This window comes from Salvelinus namaycush, chromosome 8 (assembly GCF_016432855.1).
Source record: "Salvelinus namaycush isolate Seneca chromosome 8, SaNama_1.0, whole genome shotgun sequence".
Lineage (NCBI taxonomy): Eukaryota > Metazoa > Chordata > Actinopteri > Salmoniformes > Salmonidae > Salvelinus > Salvelinus namaycush.
The window spans coordinates 7,101,167-7,116,562 of NC_052314.1; the positions used below are offsets into that span (position 1 = coordinate 7,101,167).

The following is a 15,396-nucleotide window of genomic DNA, read 5'->3' on the forward strand; positions in this document are numbered from 1 at the left end:
TTTGGCCCAGCAGTAGAGTTTGGCCCAGCAGTAGAGTTTGGCCCAGCGCTGGGCCCAGCGGTAGAGTTTGGCCCAGCAGTAGAGTTTGGCCCAGCAGTAGAGTTTGGCCCAGCAGTAGAGTTTGGCCCAGCGCTGGGCCCAGCGGTAGAGTTTGGCCCAGCAGTAGAGTTTGGCCCAGCAGTAGAGTTTGGCCCAGCGCTGGGCCCAGCGGTAGAGTTTGGCCCAGCGGTAGAGTTTGGCCCAGCAGTAGAGTTTGGCCCAGCAGTAGAGTTTGGCCCAGCGCTGGACCCAGCGGTAGAGTTTGGCCCAGCATTGGGCCCAGCGCTAGAGTTTGGCCCAGCGCTAGAGTTTGGCCCAGCGCTAGAGTTTGGCCCAGCACTAGAGTTTGGCCCAGCGGTAGAGTGACTGATATTACACTTCAAATTTGATATGTTGTTTAATAATGTTTGACACATTGTAAATGATAATTTCTTATTCATTGACTTACATGTATAAATGAAGGTACAAAATAATTATCCAATTACATGTTTATGTTCATGTTTGTGTGGGTCTCTCTTTTTCTTTGTGTGTGTGTGTGTGCAGACAGCAGTGGCCCCTCTAGCACAGTGTTCAGTGATGGGCCCCCCTCCCCCACCTCAGTGAACCCAGACATACATTTCAGCTTCAGTGAGTAGACCACAGCCCCCTCACCGGATCCCACACAGAAACTAGAGGACACCACAACACCTGGATCCACTCCCTATTAATCCATCCACCCACCCATCTATTCATCCATCCACCCACCCATCCATCCACCCAGCCATTCATCCATCCACACTGTGACTTCTACCTGCCTGTGAGTGCTTTCAAACTAATCACAGTCACATACAGTGCTGGACCCAGTGTGGACAAAAACAAACCAAAACCCACTGGCCCCTCCCATCAGGCGGATGTGTGTCCAACCAACACTCTGCCCCAGTTGAGCGACAGCGAGGGGAGCCTATCCCCAGGTTCCTTTGCAGTGTATAGACGGGCCTGAGGCTGGACTCATCCCTGCTGTCTGTCCTGGAGTCAGACTGCTGTCCTGCCGTCTGTCCTGGATTCAGACTGCTGTCCTGGATTCAGACTGCTGTCCTTCCGTCTGTCCTGGATTCAGACTGCTGTCCTGCCGTCTGTCCTGGATTCAGACTGCTGTCCTGCCGTCTGTCCTGGATTCAGACTGCTGTCCTGGATTCAGACTGCTGTCCTGCCGTCTGTCCTGGATTCAGACTGTTGTCCTGCCGTCTGTCCTGGATTCAGACTGTTGTCCTGCCGTCTGTCCTGGAGTCAGACTGCTGTCCTGCCGTCTGTCCTGGAGTCAGACTGCTGTCCTGCCGTCTGTCCTGGATTCAGACTGTTGTCCTGCCGTCTGTCCTGGATTCAGACTGCTGTCCTGCCGTCTGTCCTGGATTCAGACTGCTGTCCTGGATTCAGACTGCTGTCCTGCCGTCTGTCCTGGATTCAGACTGCTGTCCTGCCGTCTGTCCTGGATTCAGACTGCTGTCCTTCCGTCTGTCCTGGAGTCAGACTGTTGTCCTGCTGTCTGTCCTGGATTCAGACTTTGGCTTCTGATTAGAGACGATGGGAGAAACAGGAGCTGAGTATTGCCATGCTTCATCAAAATCCTATTCTATATGGAACTGCACACACAGAATGTGGCGCTGTATGAGTAGCTCCTTTCTCAGAGGAGGGAGGCGGGTTCAGAATATTCTGCCTTTTGAATCATGGCTGACCATATTCTTTGGAACACAGAGATAGTTGAGCCAGTTGATCAAATATGGACTACTTTGTCCAGTTTTGTTGGTGTTGTCCCTTTTGGTACACTGTTTGAGTTCCCGTACTTTACATGATTTTGGGGGAAAGGGTACAATACAATGGGGATACTGTTTCCTGTCATTGTCTACACATCATTTTAATACCACTTTGTCGCAAAATAACAACTAATTCTATACACATACTGGTTATGTTTTAAGTGTAAAATATATTTCATATACCTCTTTCAACCTACCAAACATATGCCTCAACTCCCTTACAACGAGAATCAGTGTTACTGAATATATGTTTTGGTGTTTCAAGGGTAAACCACTTCTGAGGAAGTAGCTGTCTTTTAGGCTACTGCAGTCTGTACTGGATCCTCCTACTAGTTTAAACATGTCTGCTGTCTTTTAGGCTACTGCAGTCTGTACTGGATCCTCCTACTAGTTTAAACATGTCTGCTGTCTTTTAGGCTACTGAAGTCTGTACTGGATCCTCCTACTAGTTTAAACATGTCTGCTGTCTTTTAGGCTACTGCAGTATGTACTGGATCCTCCTACTAGTTTAAACATGTCTGCTGTCTTTTAGGCTACTGCAGTCTGTACTGGATCCTCCTACTAGTTTAAACATGTCTGCTGTCTTTTAGGCTACTGCAGTCTGTACTGGATCCTCCTACTAGTTTAAACATGTCTGCTGTCTTTTAGGCTACTGCAGTATGTACTGGATCCTCCTACTAGTTTAAACATGTCTGCTGTCTTTTAGGCTACTGCAGTCTGTACTGGATCCTCCTACTAGTTTAAACATGTCTGCTGTCTTTTAGGCTACTGCAGTCTGTACTGGATCCTCCTACTAGTTTAAACATGTCTGCTGTCTTTTAGGCTACTGCAGTCTGTACTGGATCCTCCTACTAGTTTAAACATGTCTGCTGTCTTTTAGGCTACTGCAGTCTGTACTGGATCCTCCTACTAGTTTAAACATGTCTGCTGTCTTTTAGGCTACTGCAGTCTGTACTGGATCCTCCTACTAGTTTAAACATGTCTGCTGTCTTTTAGGCTACTGCAGTATGTACTGGATCCTCCTACTAGTTTAAACATGTCTGCTGTCTTTTAGGCTACTGCAGTCTGTACTGGATCCTCCTACTAGTTTAAACATGTCTGCTGTCTTTTAGGCTACTGCAGTATGTACTGGATCCTCCTACTAGTTTAAACATGTCTGCTGTCTTTTAGGCTACTGCAGTCTGTACTGGATCCTCCTACTAGTTTAAACATGTCTGCTGTCTTTTAGGCTACTGCAGTATGTACTGGATCCTCCTACTAGTTTAAACATGTCTGCTGTCTTTTAGGCTACTGCAGTATGTACTGGATCCTCCTACTAGTTTAAACATGTCTGCTGTCTTTTAGGCTACTGCAGTCTGTACTGGATCCTCCTACTAGTTTAAACATGTCTGCTGTCTTTTAGGCTACTGCAGTCTGTACTGGATCCTCCTACTAGTTTAAACATGTCTGCTGTCTTGCCAAAGTTACGTTTTTAATATTAATTTAAACGATTCTGTATCATATGTTGTAATACATATTATTTTGTCATCTGTGTTGTTCCTGAGACGATTGTAAAGTTATATTGAATATGTAATTAGGGCAAAAAAATATATATTTTTAGATGGGAGGGATACATTGAATCGTTTTAACAAAAACATATGGTTACGAACACAATTTACATACAATTTTTATTTTATTTTGTTCTTGTACAGTGCCATTACATTCTTGACATAATTCTTAGAATTGTAAACCTAAAACGTTTCAATAGATTATGAAGAGAGTGTGCTTGTCATTGTGTTTTGTAGTTTGTATGTCGTCTTTTTGTATGTCTTGTATGCTGTCTTGTATGCTGTCTTGTATGCTGTCTTGTATGTCGTCTTGTATGCTGTCTTGTATGCTGTCTTGTATGCTGTCTTGTATGCTGTCTTGTATGCTGTCTTGTATGCTGTCTTGTATGTCGTCTTGTATGCTGTCTTGTATGCTGTCTTGTATGCTGTCTTGTATGCTGTCTTGTATGCTGTCTTGTATGCTGTCTTGTATGCTGTCTTGTATGCTGTCTTGTATGCTGTCTTGTATGCTGTCTTGTATGCTGTCTTGTATGCTGTCTTGTATGCTGTCTTGTATGCTATCTCAAGGATGCTCTCAACTGCACTAATGCAGACCTACCGTAGCACTGCTGAATCTGTACAACAAACCTTCATTTTTCTTTGACTTTACTTCACCTTGTTTTTATCCTGATAGTAATGATTTATTTAACGATTGGTGTTTTGTAGGTGAAAATTAGGGCTGTTGTATTTGTGATTTACTTAATGTGGCAATGTAATGTCAGCCTAAGACATGTGACGCTGTATAGAATCCTCTCCTTAGACTTTAAAAATAGAATACCAAGGTTGTTTTATTAAAAGTCATATCGGATCTCTGGAGGTTGTGGTTCTCCATTAAGCTCAGGCATTACAAATCCATCATGATGGGATTTGTCTGATGGGTGCACGTGTGTGGGTAGGTGCACAAGTGTGTGTGTGTGTGTGTGGGCATGCGGGTGTTTGTGGGTATAGCAAGGTTCACTATCATATTATAGAGCTCTCAAACTCAACTCTGGACCTGGAAGCCAGTTCCATTTCATTATTTCACTGTTCCCCTCTAATCAGGGACTGATTTAGACCTGGGACACCAGGTGGTGCAAGTCATTATCAGGTAGAACAGAGAACCAGCAGGCTCCGGACATCACATGGTAAGAGTTGAATACCCCCTGTTATAGAGGATGATATGCTCACAGTGGCTTCACACGTCAGATCACAAAGCTGGCTTCCATTAGTACTTTAAATGGAGAGGAGTGAGTGGAACTGCAGAGTTCATGTCTGTTTAGGCAACGTAGAGAAAGAGAGATATTTAACGGCCCTGTTTTTATATTATATTGTTCAACAGCTTATGAAGTTAACACTGAAGAAGTGTGAAACAAGGTGATCAGTGTTATTTCCTGAAAGTTGCTGGTTGAAAATACAAATCTACACAGGACCTTCTGGTCAGCAGGTTTTCATGGGCGGAGTCTCGGCTTTCCATGGTGACATCACCATGTGGTAAATTGGTTAAAGGCCCAGTGCAATCAAAAAAATGGGATATGCCTATATATATATATATATATATACATTTCTGGGATCTGTTATTTAAACTCATGAAACATGGGTCCAACAGTTTACATGTTGCGTTTTTATATTTTTGTTTAGTATTTCCACACTATGAGGTTGGAATAATATTGTAAAAATTATAATGCCCTTTTAGTGTAAAAGCTGTTTGGGAAAAAACATTTTGGTGGGATTGAGTCTTGGCCTGCCTAGTGACATCACAAAGGCGGTAAATTAGTTAATAGACCAATAAGAAGAGTTCCAAACCTCTCTGCCAATAACAGCTTGTTTTCAGTTTTCCCACTCACATCACCCCCATACAGTCCTAGCAAAATAATTGCTTTGCTAAAATGTCATTTTTTTTTGCCAATTTTAATGGAGATCTATTACAGTAAGGTACTTAACTGTTACCCAGAAATTATTTGGTATTGCTATAAAAACATCTGCATTGGGCCTCTACCAAGCCTTTATTGTACGATTCAGGAATGCCCACACAGAGATTTAATGCAACATTTACAGAATCAAGAGAAAGACAGAAGCCACTGAAGTTGCTATGTTTATCATGATCACCAACGATCCTGAAGGCTACAATCATTTAATTTATTAGTTCTCCTCACATACGGAAGAGCGGGAAGCCACTGAAGTTGCGATGTTTATTGTGATCACCAACGATCTTGAAGCCTATAAGTACCATGTAGGACACATCCTCTCCTCCAGCTCTAAAGTCACTGCAATGTATACATATTCATAACCTCCAGCTCTAGTCACTGCAATGTATACATATTCATAACCTCCAGCTCTAGAGTCACTGCATTGTATACATATTCATAACCTCTAGTTCCCTCTAGAGTCACTGCAATGTATACATATTCATAACCTCTAGTTCCCTCTAAAGTCACTGCAATGTATACATATTCATAACCTCCAGCTCTAGTCACTGCAATGTATACATATTCATAACCTCCAGCTCTAGAGTCACTGCATTGTATACATATTCATAACCTCTAGTTCCTTCTAGAGTCACTCCAATGTATACATATTCATAACCTCTAGTTCCCTCTAGAGTCCCCCCTCCCTGTAACTGGACTGTAGACGTTGCCGATGTTAGTGGTGACATTTAGTGTAGACCAGATTTAATATTGTTATTGTAGGGTCCCATCGCAACTACCAAAAAGTAGCAAAGAATGCTACCTGTGGTCTGTTTGCATTCTCTCCAGTCCATCTGGCTCTCATTGGCTGTTCCTCAGGCCAATAGAGATAGGGGACTCATCTTTATATCGGTGCCATTAGAGCATCTGTGACATCATGAGCAGCGCCACTGAGGCTACGACCCATAGGAATTCCTACTATGACTACTTTAAAATGGCGGAATCATGGTGGATGCCCTCAATGGCGCTGCCCATGTTAAAAACAGCCTTTTGGCAACTAGAGGCCTATCTCATTCTCTATGCTCTTGCCTTCTGTGTTCCTCAGCTCCACTCTTTGTTCCACCACCATGTGTCACAGCGTTCTCATGTCAGGTCGCGTGGTCTATGTAGCTCCGATCCTGTGACCGTGTTGAGTGATGTCATTCTGTCTGACTTCTCCACTCTGTCCCTGAGCCCATTCCCCCAGACGGGCAGAAAGAGCAACACCAGCAGAGCTAAACCACCTCTCATTCTGAAACAGAAATGATGCATCCATGAGGCTCAGTCCCCTACTTTTTATATATCGAGTCCCAATGTATGAGTCATAATACCCATAAAACCTAGCGGTTAAACGAGGAAATGGTTCCAATTGTTTTTCCACCATTTTATTTTCCCATTGGGTATTTTAGAAACACTTAAAATAAGGGCTGTGTTTCGTGTAGGCTAACCCTGGGGCGATGTTTTGATAACTGTAAATCTCTAGGACATCAATATACATTCAGAAGGTGAACGGGCAAGACAAAATATTTAAGTGTCTTTGAACAGGGTATGGTAGTAGGTGCTAGGAGCACTGGCTTGTGTCAAGAACTGCAACGCTGCTGGATTTTTTTAGCGCTCAACAGTTTCCTGTGTGTATCAAGAATGGTCCACCACCCAAAGGACATCCAGCCAACTTGACACAACTGTGGGAAGCATTGGAGTCAACATGGGCCGGCATCCCTGTGGAACGCTTTCAACACCTTGTAGAGTCCATGACCTGACGAATTGAGGCTGTTCTGAGGACAACAGGGGAGGAGGTGCAACTCAATATTAGGAAGGTGTTCTTAATGTTTTGTACACTGTGTATCTGTGTGTATGCGTGAGACTGGTCCCATCTAGTTGACCAGTCCAGACAGGGAATTTTGTTCCTGGTCTCTCTGCTTAAGGTCTATAGGCTGGGTTGTGTTGTTGATCTATAAAGAAAGAGAGGGTGCTGCCTGACAGCTGAGTCACTGCTCTGGGATGGGACACCTTTCTGTGTCCCTCTCCTTCGCTTTCTCTCTCCTCTCACCCACCCTCTCTTCCCCGCTCCCTCCCTATCCGTGAACAATAATGATGACTCATTCCTCGGCTCCGGCGCCAACGCGTTGCTATGGAAACCGCTTCATTTCAGCTACCCCCCCACGTAATTGACTTCTCCTGAGAGACGGTGGGTGAATGCAGAGAGCTGTGTCACCCGATAGGGAGAGAGACGGTGAAAGCTGTGTCTGCCTTCTTCACCGGATGCCAAACACTGATGTCATTCATACCAAACACTGATGTCATTCATACCAACCACTGGCAACCACACATACACACACATCACTCTCTCGCTTTCTCTCTCACACACACCTCTTTCTCTCTCACACACACCTCTCTCTCACACACACACACATCTCTCTCTCTCTCAATTCAATTCAAGGGGCTTTATTGGCATGGGAAACATGTTAACATTGCCAAAGCTAACGAAGTAGACAATATGCAAAAGTGAAATAAACAATAAAAATGAACAGTAAACATTACACATACAGAAGTTCCAAAAGAATAAAGACACCTCAAATGATATACAGTGTTGTAACAATGTGCAAATAGTTAAAGTACAAAATGGAAAATAAACATAAATATGGGTTGTATTTACAATGGTGTTTGTTTCTTCACTGGTTGCCCTTTTCTTGTGGCAACAGGTCACAAATCTTGCTACTGTGATGGCACACTGGTATTTCACCCGGTAGATATGAGAGTTTATCAAAATCGGGTTTGTTTTCGAATTCTTTGTGGGTCTGTGTAATCTGAGGGAAATATGTCTCTAATATGGTCATACATTTGGCAGGAGGTTAGGAAGTGGAGCTCTCTCTCTCTCACACACCTCCCTTGCACACCTCACCCTCTCTCTCACATCTCCCTCTCTCTCACACCTCCCTCTCTCTCACATCTCCCTCTCTCTCACATCTCCCTCTCTCTCACATCTCCCTCTCTCTCACATCTCCCTCTCTCACACCTCCCTCTCTCTCACATCTCCCTCTCTCACACCTCCCTTTCTCTCTCTCTCTCTCTCTCTCTCTCTCACACACACCTCCCTCTCTCTTACACACACACACAGCACAATCAGCTCATTGCTATTTCAATGATTTATGAGGAGCTCACAGCCAGAGGGGAATCGAACTGATGCCAGTGGTCTCCGGTTGTTCCCCACAAGGACCATGTAAATCCTTTACTGAACGTTCCTTTCTGCACTGAGATGTCCTAGCAATGCCTTTTTATCCTTGTAACCAGAACTTGATATACAAACAGCAAATAGCCTTGTGAGATGAGATGACTCATCATTAAGAGTTGTAAAATATTTGTATGGTTGTGAAAATAACCACTTGCCATCAGCCTTCATAGATGTAGTAGGTAAATGTACATTTGTACAGATTTTCTAGGTCCCAGTGCGTGTGAGACAGTGTGAGAAAGAATCAGATTTCGACTGTGAGTGAAAGTTATATTACGTAAGGTAAGGCTATTTATATTCACCTATTTGTTCAAATTAGATTTCAAATGGGTTATGTTCATTAGGCACCAACCCCCCCCCCCCCCCCCAAAAAAACAAAAAATAACTAATGGGGAGGGAATACCTGGACTTGTTTAATAAGAAATGTCCCTTGCAAAACGATTTCCCGCTGTGTGCTCTAACGAGCACAAACCTAATCAAGGGGCCCCTCTCTCGCCGTCATAGTCCTCTGACTGGAACATCAGGCATGCAGCCATCGGTATCCAATTACACTTCTTTCTAAAGCGAAACGGGTCACCATGGCAACCCCTGTTCCATTCCTAGGGAGACTACCTGCAAGAGGCTGTTTTGCTTGGCTGGAGGGTGGCAGGATGGCGTCCAGGGAGGCAGAGAGGCTGTGTGGGTCTGGTCACCCAACTGCAGACCTCGGAGAGACCGAAAGAAGGCAGGGCTGTCAGCTGAACATGGACCAGCTCTGCTCACTCTCCCTCCTGCCTTGCATCTGCAAAGTGTGTGTATGTGTGTGTTTTACCTCTCCTAGGGTACAGAGAGTCATTAAGAATCATTCACATCTGTAGATGACTGCTGCAAAATGTATTAGCAGAGATCGAGAGAAAGAAAGAGTAGAGTGTACAAGAAATTTAGAACACCTTCCTAATATTGAGTCATTAGAGCCAGCCTCAGAACACCCTCCATTCATCGGGGCTTGGACTCTAAAATGTGTCAAAAGCGTTCCACAGGGATGCTGGCCCATGTTGACTCCAATGCTTCCCAAAGTTGTGTCAAGTTGGCTGGATGTCCTTTGGGTGGTGGACAAACTGTTGAGTGTGAAAAACCCAGCAGCGGTGCAGTTCTTGACACAAACCAGTGTGCCTGGCACCTACTACCATACCCCCGTTCAAAGGCACTTAAATATTTTGTCTTGCCTATTCACCCTCTGAATGGCACACATACACAATCCATGTCTCAAGGCTTAACAATCCTTCAGTAACCTGTCTCCTCCCCTTCATCTACAGTGATTGAAGTGGATTTAACAAGTGGCATCAATAATGGATCATAGCTGGATTCACCTGGTCAGTCTATGTCATGGCAAGAGCAGGTGTTCTTAATGTTTTGTACACTGTGTATAAACATCCATTCATCATTGGTTGCAGTTACACTACCATTCAAAAGGTTGGGGTCACTTAGAATATCCTTGTTTTTGAAAGAAAAGCTATTTTTTTGTCCATTAAAATAACATCAAATTGATCAGAAATACAGTGTAGACATTGTTAATGTTGTAAATGACTATTGTAGCTGGAAACTGATGATTTTGGATGGAATATCTACGTAGGTGTACAGAGGCCTTTATCAGCAACCATCACTCCGGCCTTCTTTAGACTAGTTGAGTATCTGGAGCGTCAGCATTTTTGGGTTCGATTACATGCTCAAAATGACCAGAAACAAAGACCTTCTTCTGAAACTCATCAGTCTATTCTTGTTCTAAAAAATGAAGACTTCCATGTGACAAATTGCCAAGAAACTGAAGATCTCTTACAACGCTGTGTACTACTCCCTTCACAGAACAGCACAAACTGGTTTTAACCAGAATAGAAAGAGGAGTGGGAGGCCCCGGTGCACAACTGAGCAAGATGACAAGTACATTAGAATGTCTAGTTTGCCTCACAAGCCCTCAACTGGCAGCTTCATTAAATAGTACCCGCAAAACACCAGTCTCAATGTCAACAGGGAAGAGGCGATGTACAGACTAATCTAAGTTTGAGGTGTTCGGATCACAAATAAGAACATTCGTGAGACGCAGAAAGAATGAAAAGATGCTGGAGGAGTGCTTGACCCCATCTGTCAATCATGGTGGAGGCAATGTGATGGTCTGGGGGTGCTTTGGTGGTGGTAAAGGGGGAGATTTGTACAGGGTAAAAGGGATCTTGAAGAAGGACGGCTCTCACTCAATTTTGCAACGCCATGCTATACCCTGTGGATGGCGCTTAATTGGAGCCAATTTCCTCCTACAACAGGACAATGACCCAAAGCACAGCTCCAAACTATGCAAGAACTATTTAGGGAAGAAGCAGTCAGCTGGTATTCTGTCTATAATGGAGTGGCCAGTACAGTCACCGGGTCTCAACCCTATTGAGCTGTTGTGGGAGCAGCTTGACTGTATGGTACGTAAGAAGTGCCCATCAAGCCAATCCAACTTGTGGGAGGTGCTTCAGGAAGCAGGGGGTCAAATCTCTTCAGATTACCTCAACAAATTGACAACTAGAATGCCAAAGGTCTGCAAGGCTGTAATTTCTGCAAATGGAGGATTCTTTGACGAAAGCAAAGTTTGAAGGACACAATTATTATTTCAATTAAAAATCACTATTTATAACCTTGTCAACGCCTTGACTATATTTCCTATTCATTTTGCAACTCATTTCATTTATGTTTTCATGGAAAACAAGGACATTTCTAAGTGACCCCAAACTTTTTAACGGTAATGTACATGGTAGCTATAAGAGTGTGTGTGTGTGTGTTAGGATCAATAAATCATCAATCAATAGCATGATCTGGCATAATACCAGTAAGGAGAGAGACGTAATAATATTGGCCAAGGCCAGAGCCTTCACTCATTTTGCAGTATAAAATCAGCCAGGTGAAATATATTGAGATTTCATACAAACCAGCAAATTTGCTTACTCAGGGCTTTGTAAATATCAAAATAAAATGTAAAAATACCTTTGATAGGTACAGGGCCTTCAGAAAGAATTCACACCACTTGACCTTTTCTACATTTTGTTGTGGTTCAAGGTGGGATTAAAATGGATTTAATTGTTATATTTTGTCAACGATCTACACAAAATACTCTTATAGAAAAGTATTCAACCCCCCGAGTCAATACATTCTCCAATCACCTTGCTGTGTGTCTTTCTGGGTAAGTATTCAACCCCCTGAGTCAATACATTCTAGAATCACCTTGCTGTGAGTCTTTCTGGGTAAGTATTCAACCCCCTGAGTCAATACATTCTAGAATCACCTTGCTGTGAGTCTTTCTGGGTAAGTATTCAACCCCCTGAGTCAATACATTCTAGAATCACCTTGCTGTGAGTCTTTCTGGGTAAGTATTCAACCCCCTGAGTCAATACATTCTCCAATCACCTTGCTGTGAGTCTTTCTGGGTAAGTATTCAACCCCCTGAGTCAATACATTCTAGAATCACCTTGCTGTGAGTCTTTCTGGGTAAGTATTCAACCCCCTGAATCAATACATTCTCGAATCACCTTGCTGTGAGTCTTTCTGGGTAGGTATTCAACCCCCTGAATCAATACATTCTCCAATCACCTTGCTGTGAGTCTTTCTGGGTAAGTATTCAACCCCCTGAGTCAATACATTCTCCAATCACCTTGCTGTGAGTCTTTCTGGGTAAGTATTCAACCCCCCGAGTCAATACATTCTCCAATCACCTTGCTGTGAGTCTTTCTGGGTAAGTATTCAACCCCCTGAGTCAATACATTCTCCAATCACCTTGCTGTGAGTTTTTCTGGGTAAGTATTCAACCCCCTGAGTCAATACATTCTAGAATCACCTTGCTGTGAGTCTTTCTGGGTAAGTATTCAACCCCCTGAGTCAATACATTCTAGAATCACCTTGCTGTGAGTCTTTCTGGGTAAGTATTCAACCCCCTGAGTCAATACATTCTAGAATCACCTTGCTGTGAGTCTTTCTGGGTAAGTATTCAACCCCCTGAGTCAATACATTCTAGAATCACCTTGCTGTGAGTCTTTCTGGGTAAGTCTCTAAGAGCTTGTTACCCCTGGATTGTACAATATTTGCACATTATTATAAAAAATATTCAAGCTCTGTCAAGTTGGTTGTTGATCATTACTTGACAACCATGTTCAAGTCTTGCCATATATTTTCAATCTGATTTAAGTCAACACTCAGCAACATTCACTGTCCTCTTGTTAACTTCTAGTTGCACACAATCCCGGATCCGGGAGCACCCTCATCAGTAAAAAAGCTGACTAGCATAGCCTAGCATAGCGCCACAAGTAAATACTAGCATCTAAATATCATGAAATCACAAGTCCAAGACACCAGATGAAAGATACACATCTTGTGAATCCAGCCATCATTTCTGATTTTTAAAATGTTTTACAGGGAAGACACAATATGTATTTCTATTAGCTAACCACGATAGCAAAAGAGCCAACTTTTTTTTCCCACCATTTTTTTACTGCATAGGTAGCTATCACAAATTCGACCAAATAAAGATATAAATAGTCACTAACCAAGAAACAACTTCATCAGATGACAGTCTGATAACATATTTATTGTATAGCATATGTTTTGTTCGAAAAATGTGCATATTTCAGGTATAAATCATAGTTTTACATTGCAGCCACCATCACAACTCTCACCAAAGCAACTAGAATAACTACAGAGAGCAACGTGAATTACCTAAATACTCATCATAAAACATTTATGAAAAATACACAGCGTACAGCAAATGAAAGACAAAGATCTTGTGAATCCAGCCAATATTTCAGATTTTTTAAGTGTTTTACAGCGAAAACACAATTTAGCATTATATTAGCTTACTACAATAGCCAACCACACAGCAGCATTGATTCATGCACGTTAGCGATAGCGAATAAACCAGCAAAAGATATTACATTTTTCACTAACCTTCTCAAAACGTCATCAGATGACAGTCCTATAACATCATATTACACAATACATATATTGTTTGTTCGAAAATGTGCATATTTAGCGGCACAAATCGTGGTTATACAATGAGAATAGTAGCCAAGCTGCAAACAAAATGTCGGGAGAAATCTTGGGAGAGGCACCTAATCTAATCAATAACTAATCATAAACTTGACAAAAAAATACAGGTTGGACAGCAAATGAAAGATACATTAGTTCTTAATGCAACCGCTGTGTTAGATTTTTAAAATTAACGTTACTACGACATACAGCGTGCGTTAAAGCGAGACCGCACCGAAATTAATGGCGGAATAGTAGGTCAACATTTTTCAACAGAACAACGAATTAACATCATAAATAGTTCTTACTATTTGATGAGCTTCCATCAGAATCTTGTGCAAGTTGTCCTTTGTCCAGAAGAATCGTTGCTTGGTTGTAGATTGTCGCCTTCAACTTTGGAATTAGCAGTAAACATTAGCCATGTGGCGAAGACGTGTCCAACTCACTATAACGCAGCACTAAGAAAATTCCGAAAATCGCAATATACTGATATAAACTGATATAACTCGGTTTAAAATAACTACATTATGATGTTTTTAACACCTATATCGAATAAAATCAGAGCCTGATATATCTAAGGCCTATAACGAGAGCTTTTCAGAATGCCATCCTGAGGTCTGCTTTGCGCCATGACGAACGTTGAAAAGAGTGCACCACCCGTTCCAAGAGCCTTTATACTGCCTCAGATCTACCTAGCAACTCCATTCCAATTCTCACTGCTTGCTGACATCTAGGGGAAGGCGTATGCAGTGCATGTCGACTCATAGATTACATGCAGATTTATAAACTGACCCTGGAACAGAGCCCCAGATTTCAGATTTTTCAGTTCCTGACAGGAAGTTTGCTGCAAAAGGAGTTCTGTTTTACTCACAGATATAATTCAAACGGTTTTAGAAACTAGAGAGTGTTTTCTATCCAATAGTAATAATAATATGCATATTGTACGAGCAAGAATTGAGTACGAGGCAGTTTAATTTGGGAACTAATTTTTACAAAGTGAAAACAGCACCCCCCTATTGAGAAAAGGTTTTAAGCAACTCCAGTGTAGATTTGGCCTTGTGTTTTCAATTATTGTCCTGCTGAAAAGTGAATTCATCTCCCAGTGTCTGATGGAAATCAGACTGAACCAGGTTTTCCTCTAGGATTTTGCCTGTGCTTAGCTCCATTTAGTAAAAAAAAAAAAAATCCTGAAAAAACTTCCAGTCCTTTATGATTACAAGCATACCCATAACAGGATGTAGCCAGCACTATGCTTGAAAATATGAAGAGTGGTACTCAGTTATGTGTTGTATTGTATTTGCCGCAAACATAAAACTTTGTATTCAGGAAAAAAAGTGAATTGCTTTGCCACATTTTTTGCAGTATTACTTTTAGTGCCTTGTTGCAAATAGGATACATGTTTTGGAATATTGTATTATGTACAGGCTTCCTACTTTTCACTCTGTCATTTATGTTAGTATTGTGAACTAACTACAATGTTGTTGATCCGTCCTCAGTTCTCCTATCACAGCCATTAAACTATCAGTTTTAAAGTCACCATTGGCCTCATGGTGAAATCCCTGAGCGGTTTCCTTCCTCTCCGGCAAATGAGTTAGGAAGGACGCCTGTATCTTTTTATTGACTGGGTGTATTGATACACCATCCAAAGTGCAATTAATAACTGCTCCTGAGTGGCACAGTGGTCTAAGGCACTGTATCTCAGTCCTAGAGACGTCACTACAGACCCTGGTTCGATCCCGGGCTGTATCACAACCGGCCGTGATCGGGAGTCCCGTAGGGCGGCGCACTGTTCGACTGAGGGA

At 42.5% G+C, this 15,396-nt stretch overlaps 1 protein-coding gene across 1 annotated transcript in view; it reads left to right on the forward strand.

Annotated features, from left to right (window-relative positions):
- LOC120051684 (inositol hexakisphosphate and diphosphoinositol-pentakisphosphate kinase 2-like) overlaps positions 1-3,589 on the forward strand; it is a 60,422-nt gene extending 56,833 nt beyond the window's left edge. Inside the window, exon 15 of the mRNA XM_038998575.1 lies at positions 583-3,589. Coding sequence (XP_038854503.1) covers positions 583-642 — 60 coding nt within the window. The 3' untranslated portion in view covers positions 643-3,589. The remainder of the gene's footprint in view (positions 1-582) is intronic.
- The last annotated feature ends 11,807 nt before the right edge of the window (positions 3,590-15,396 follow it).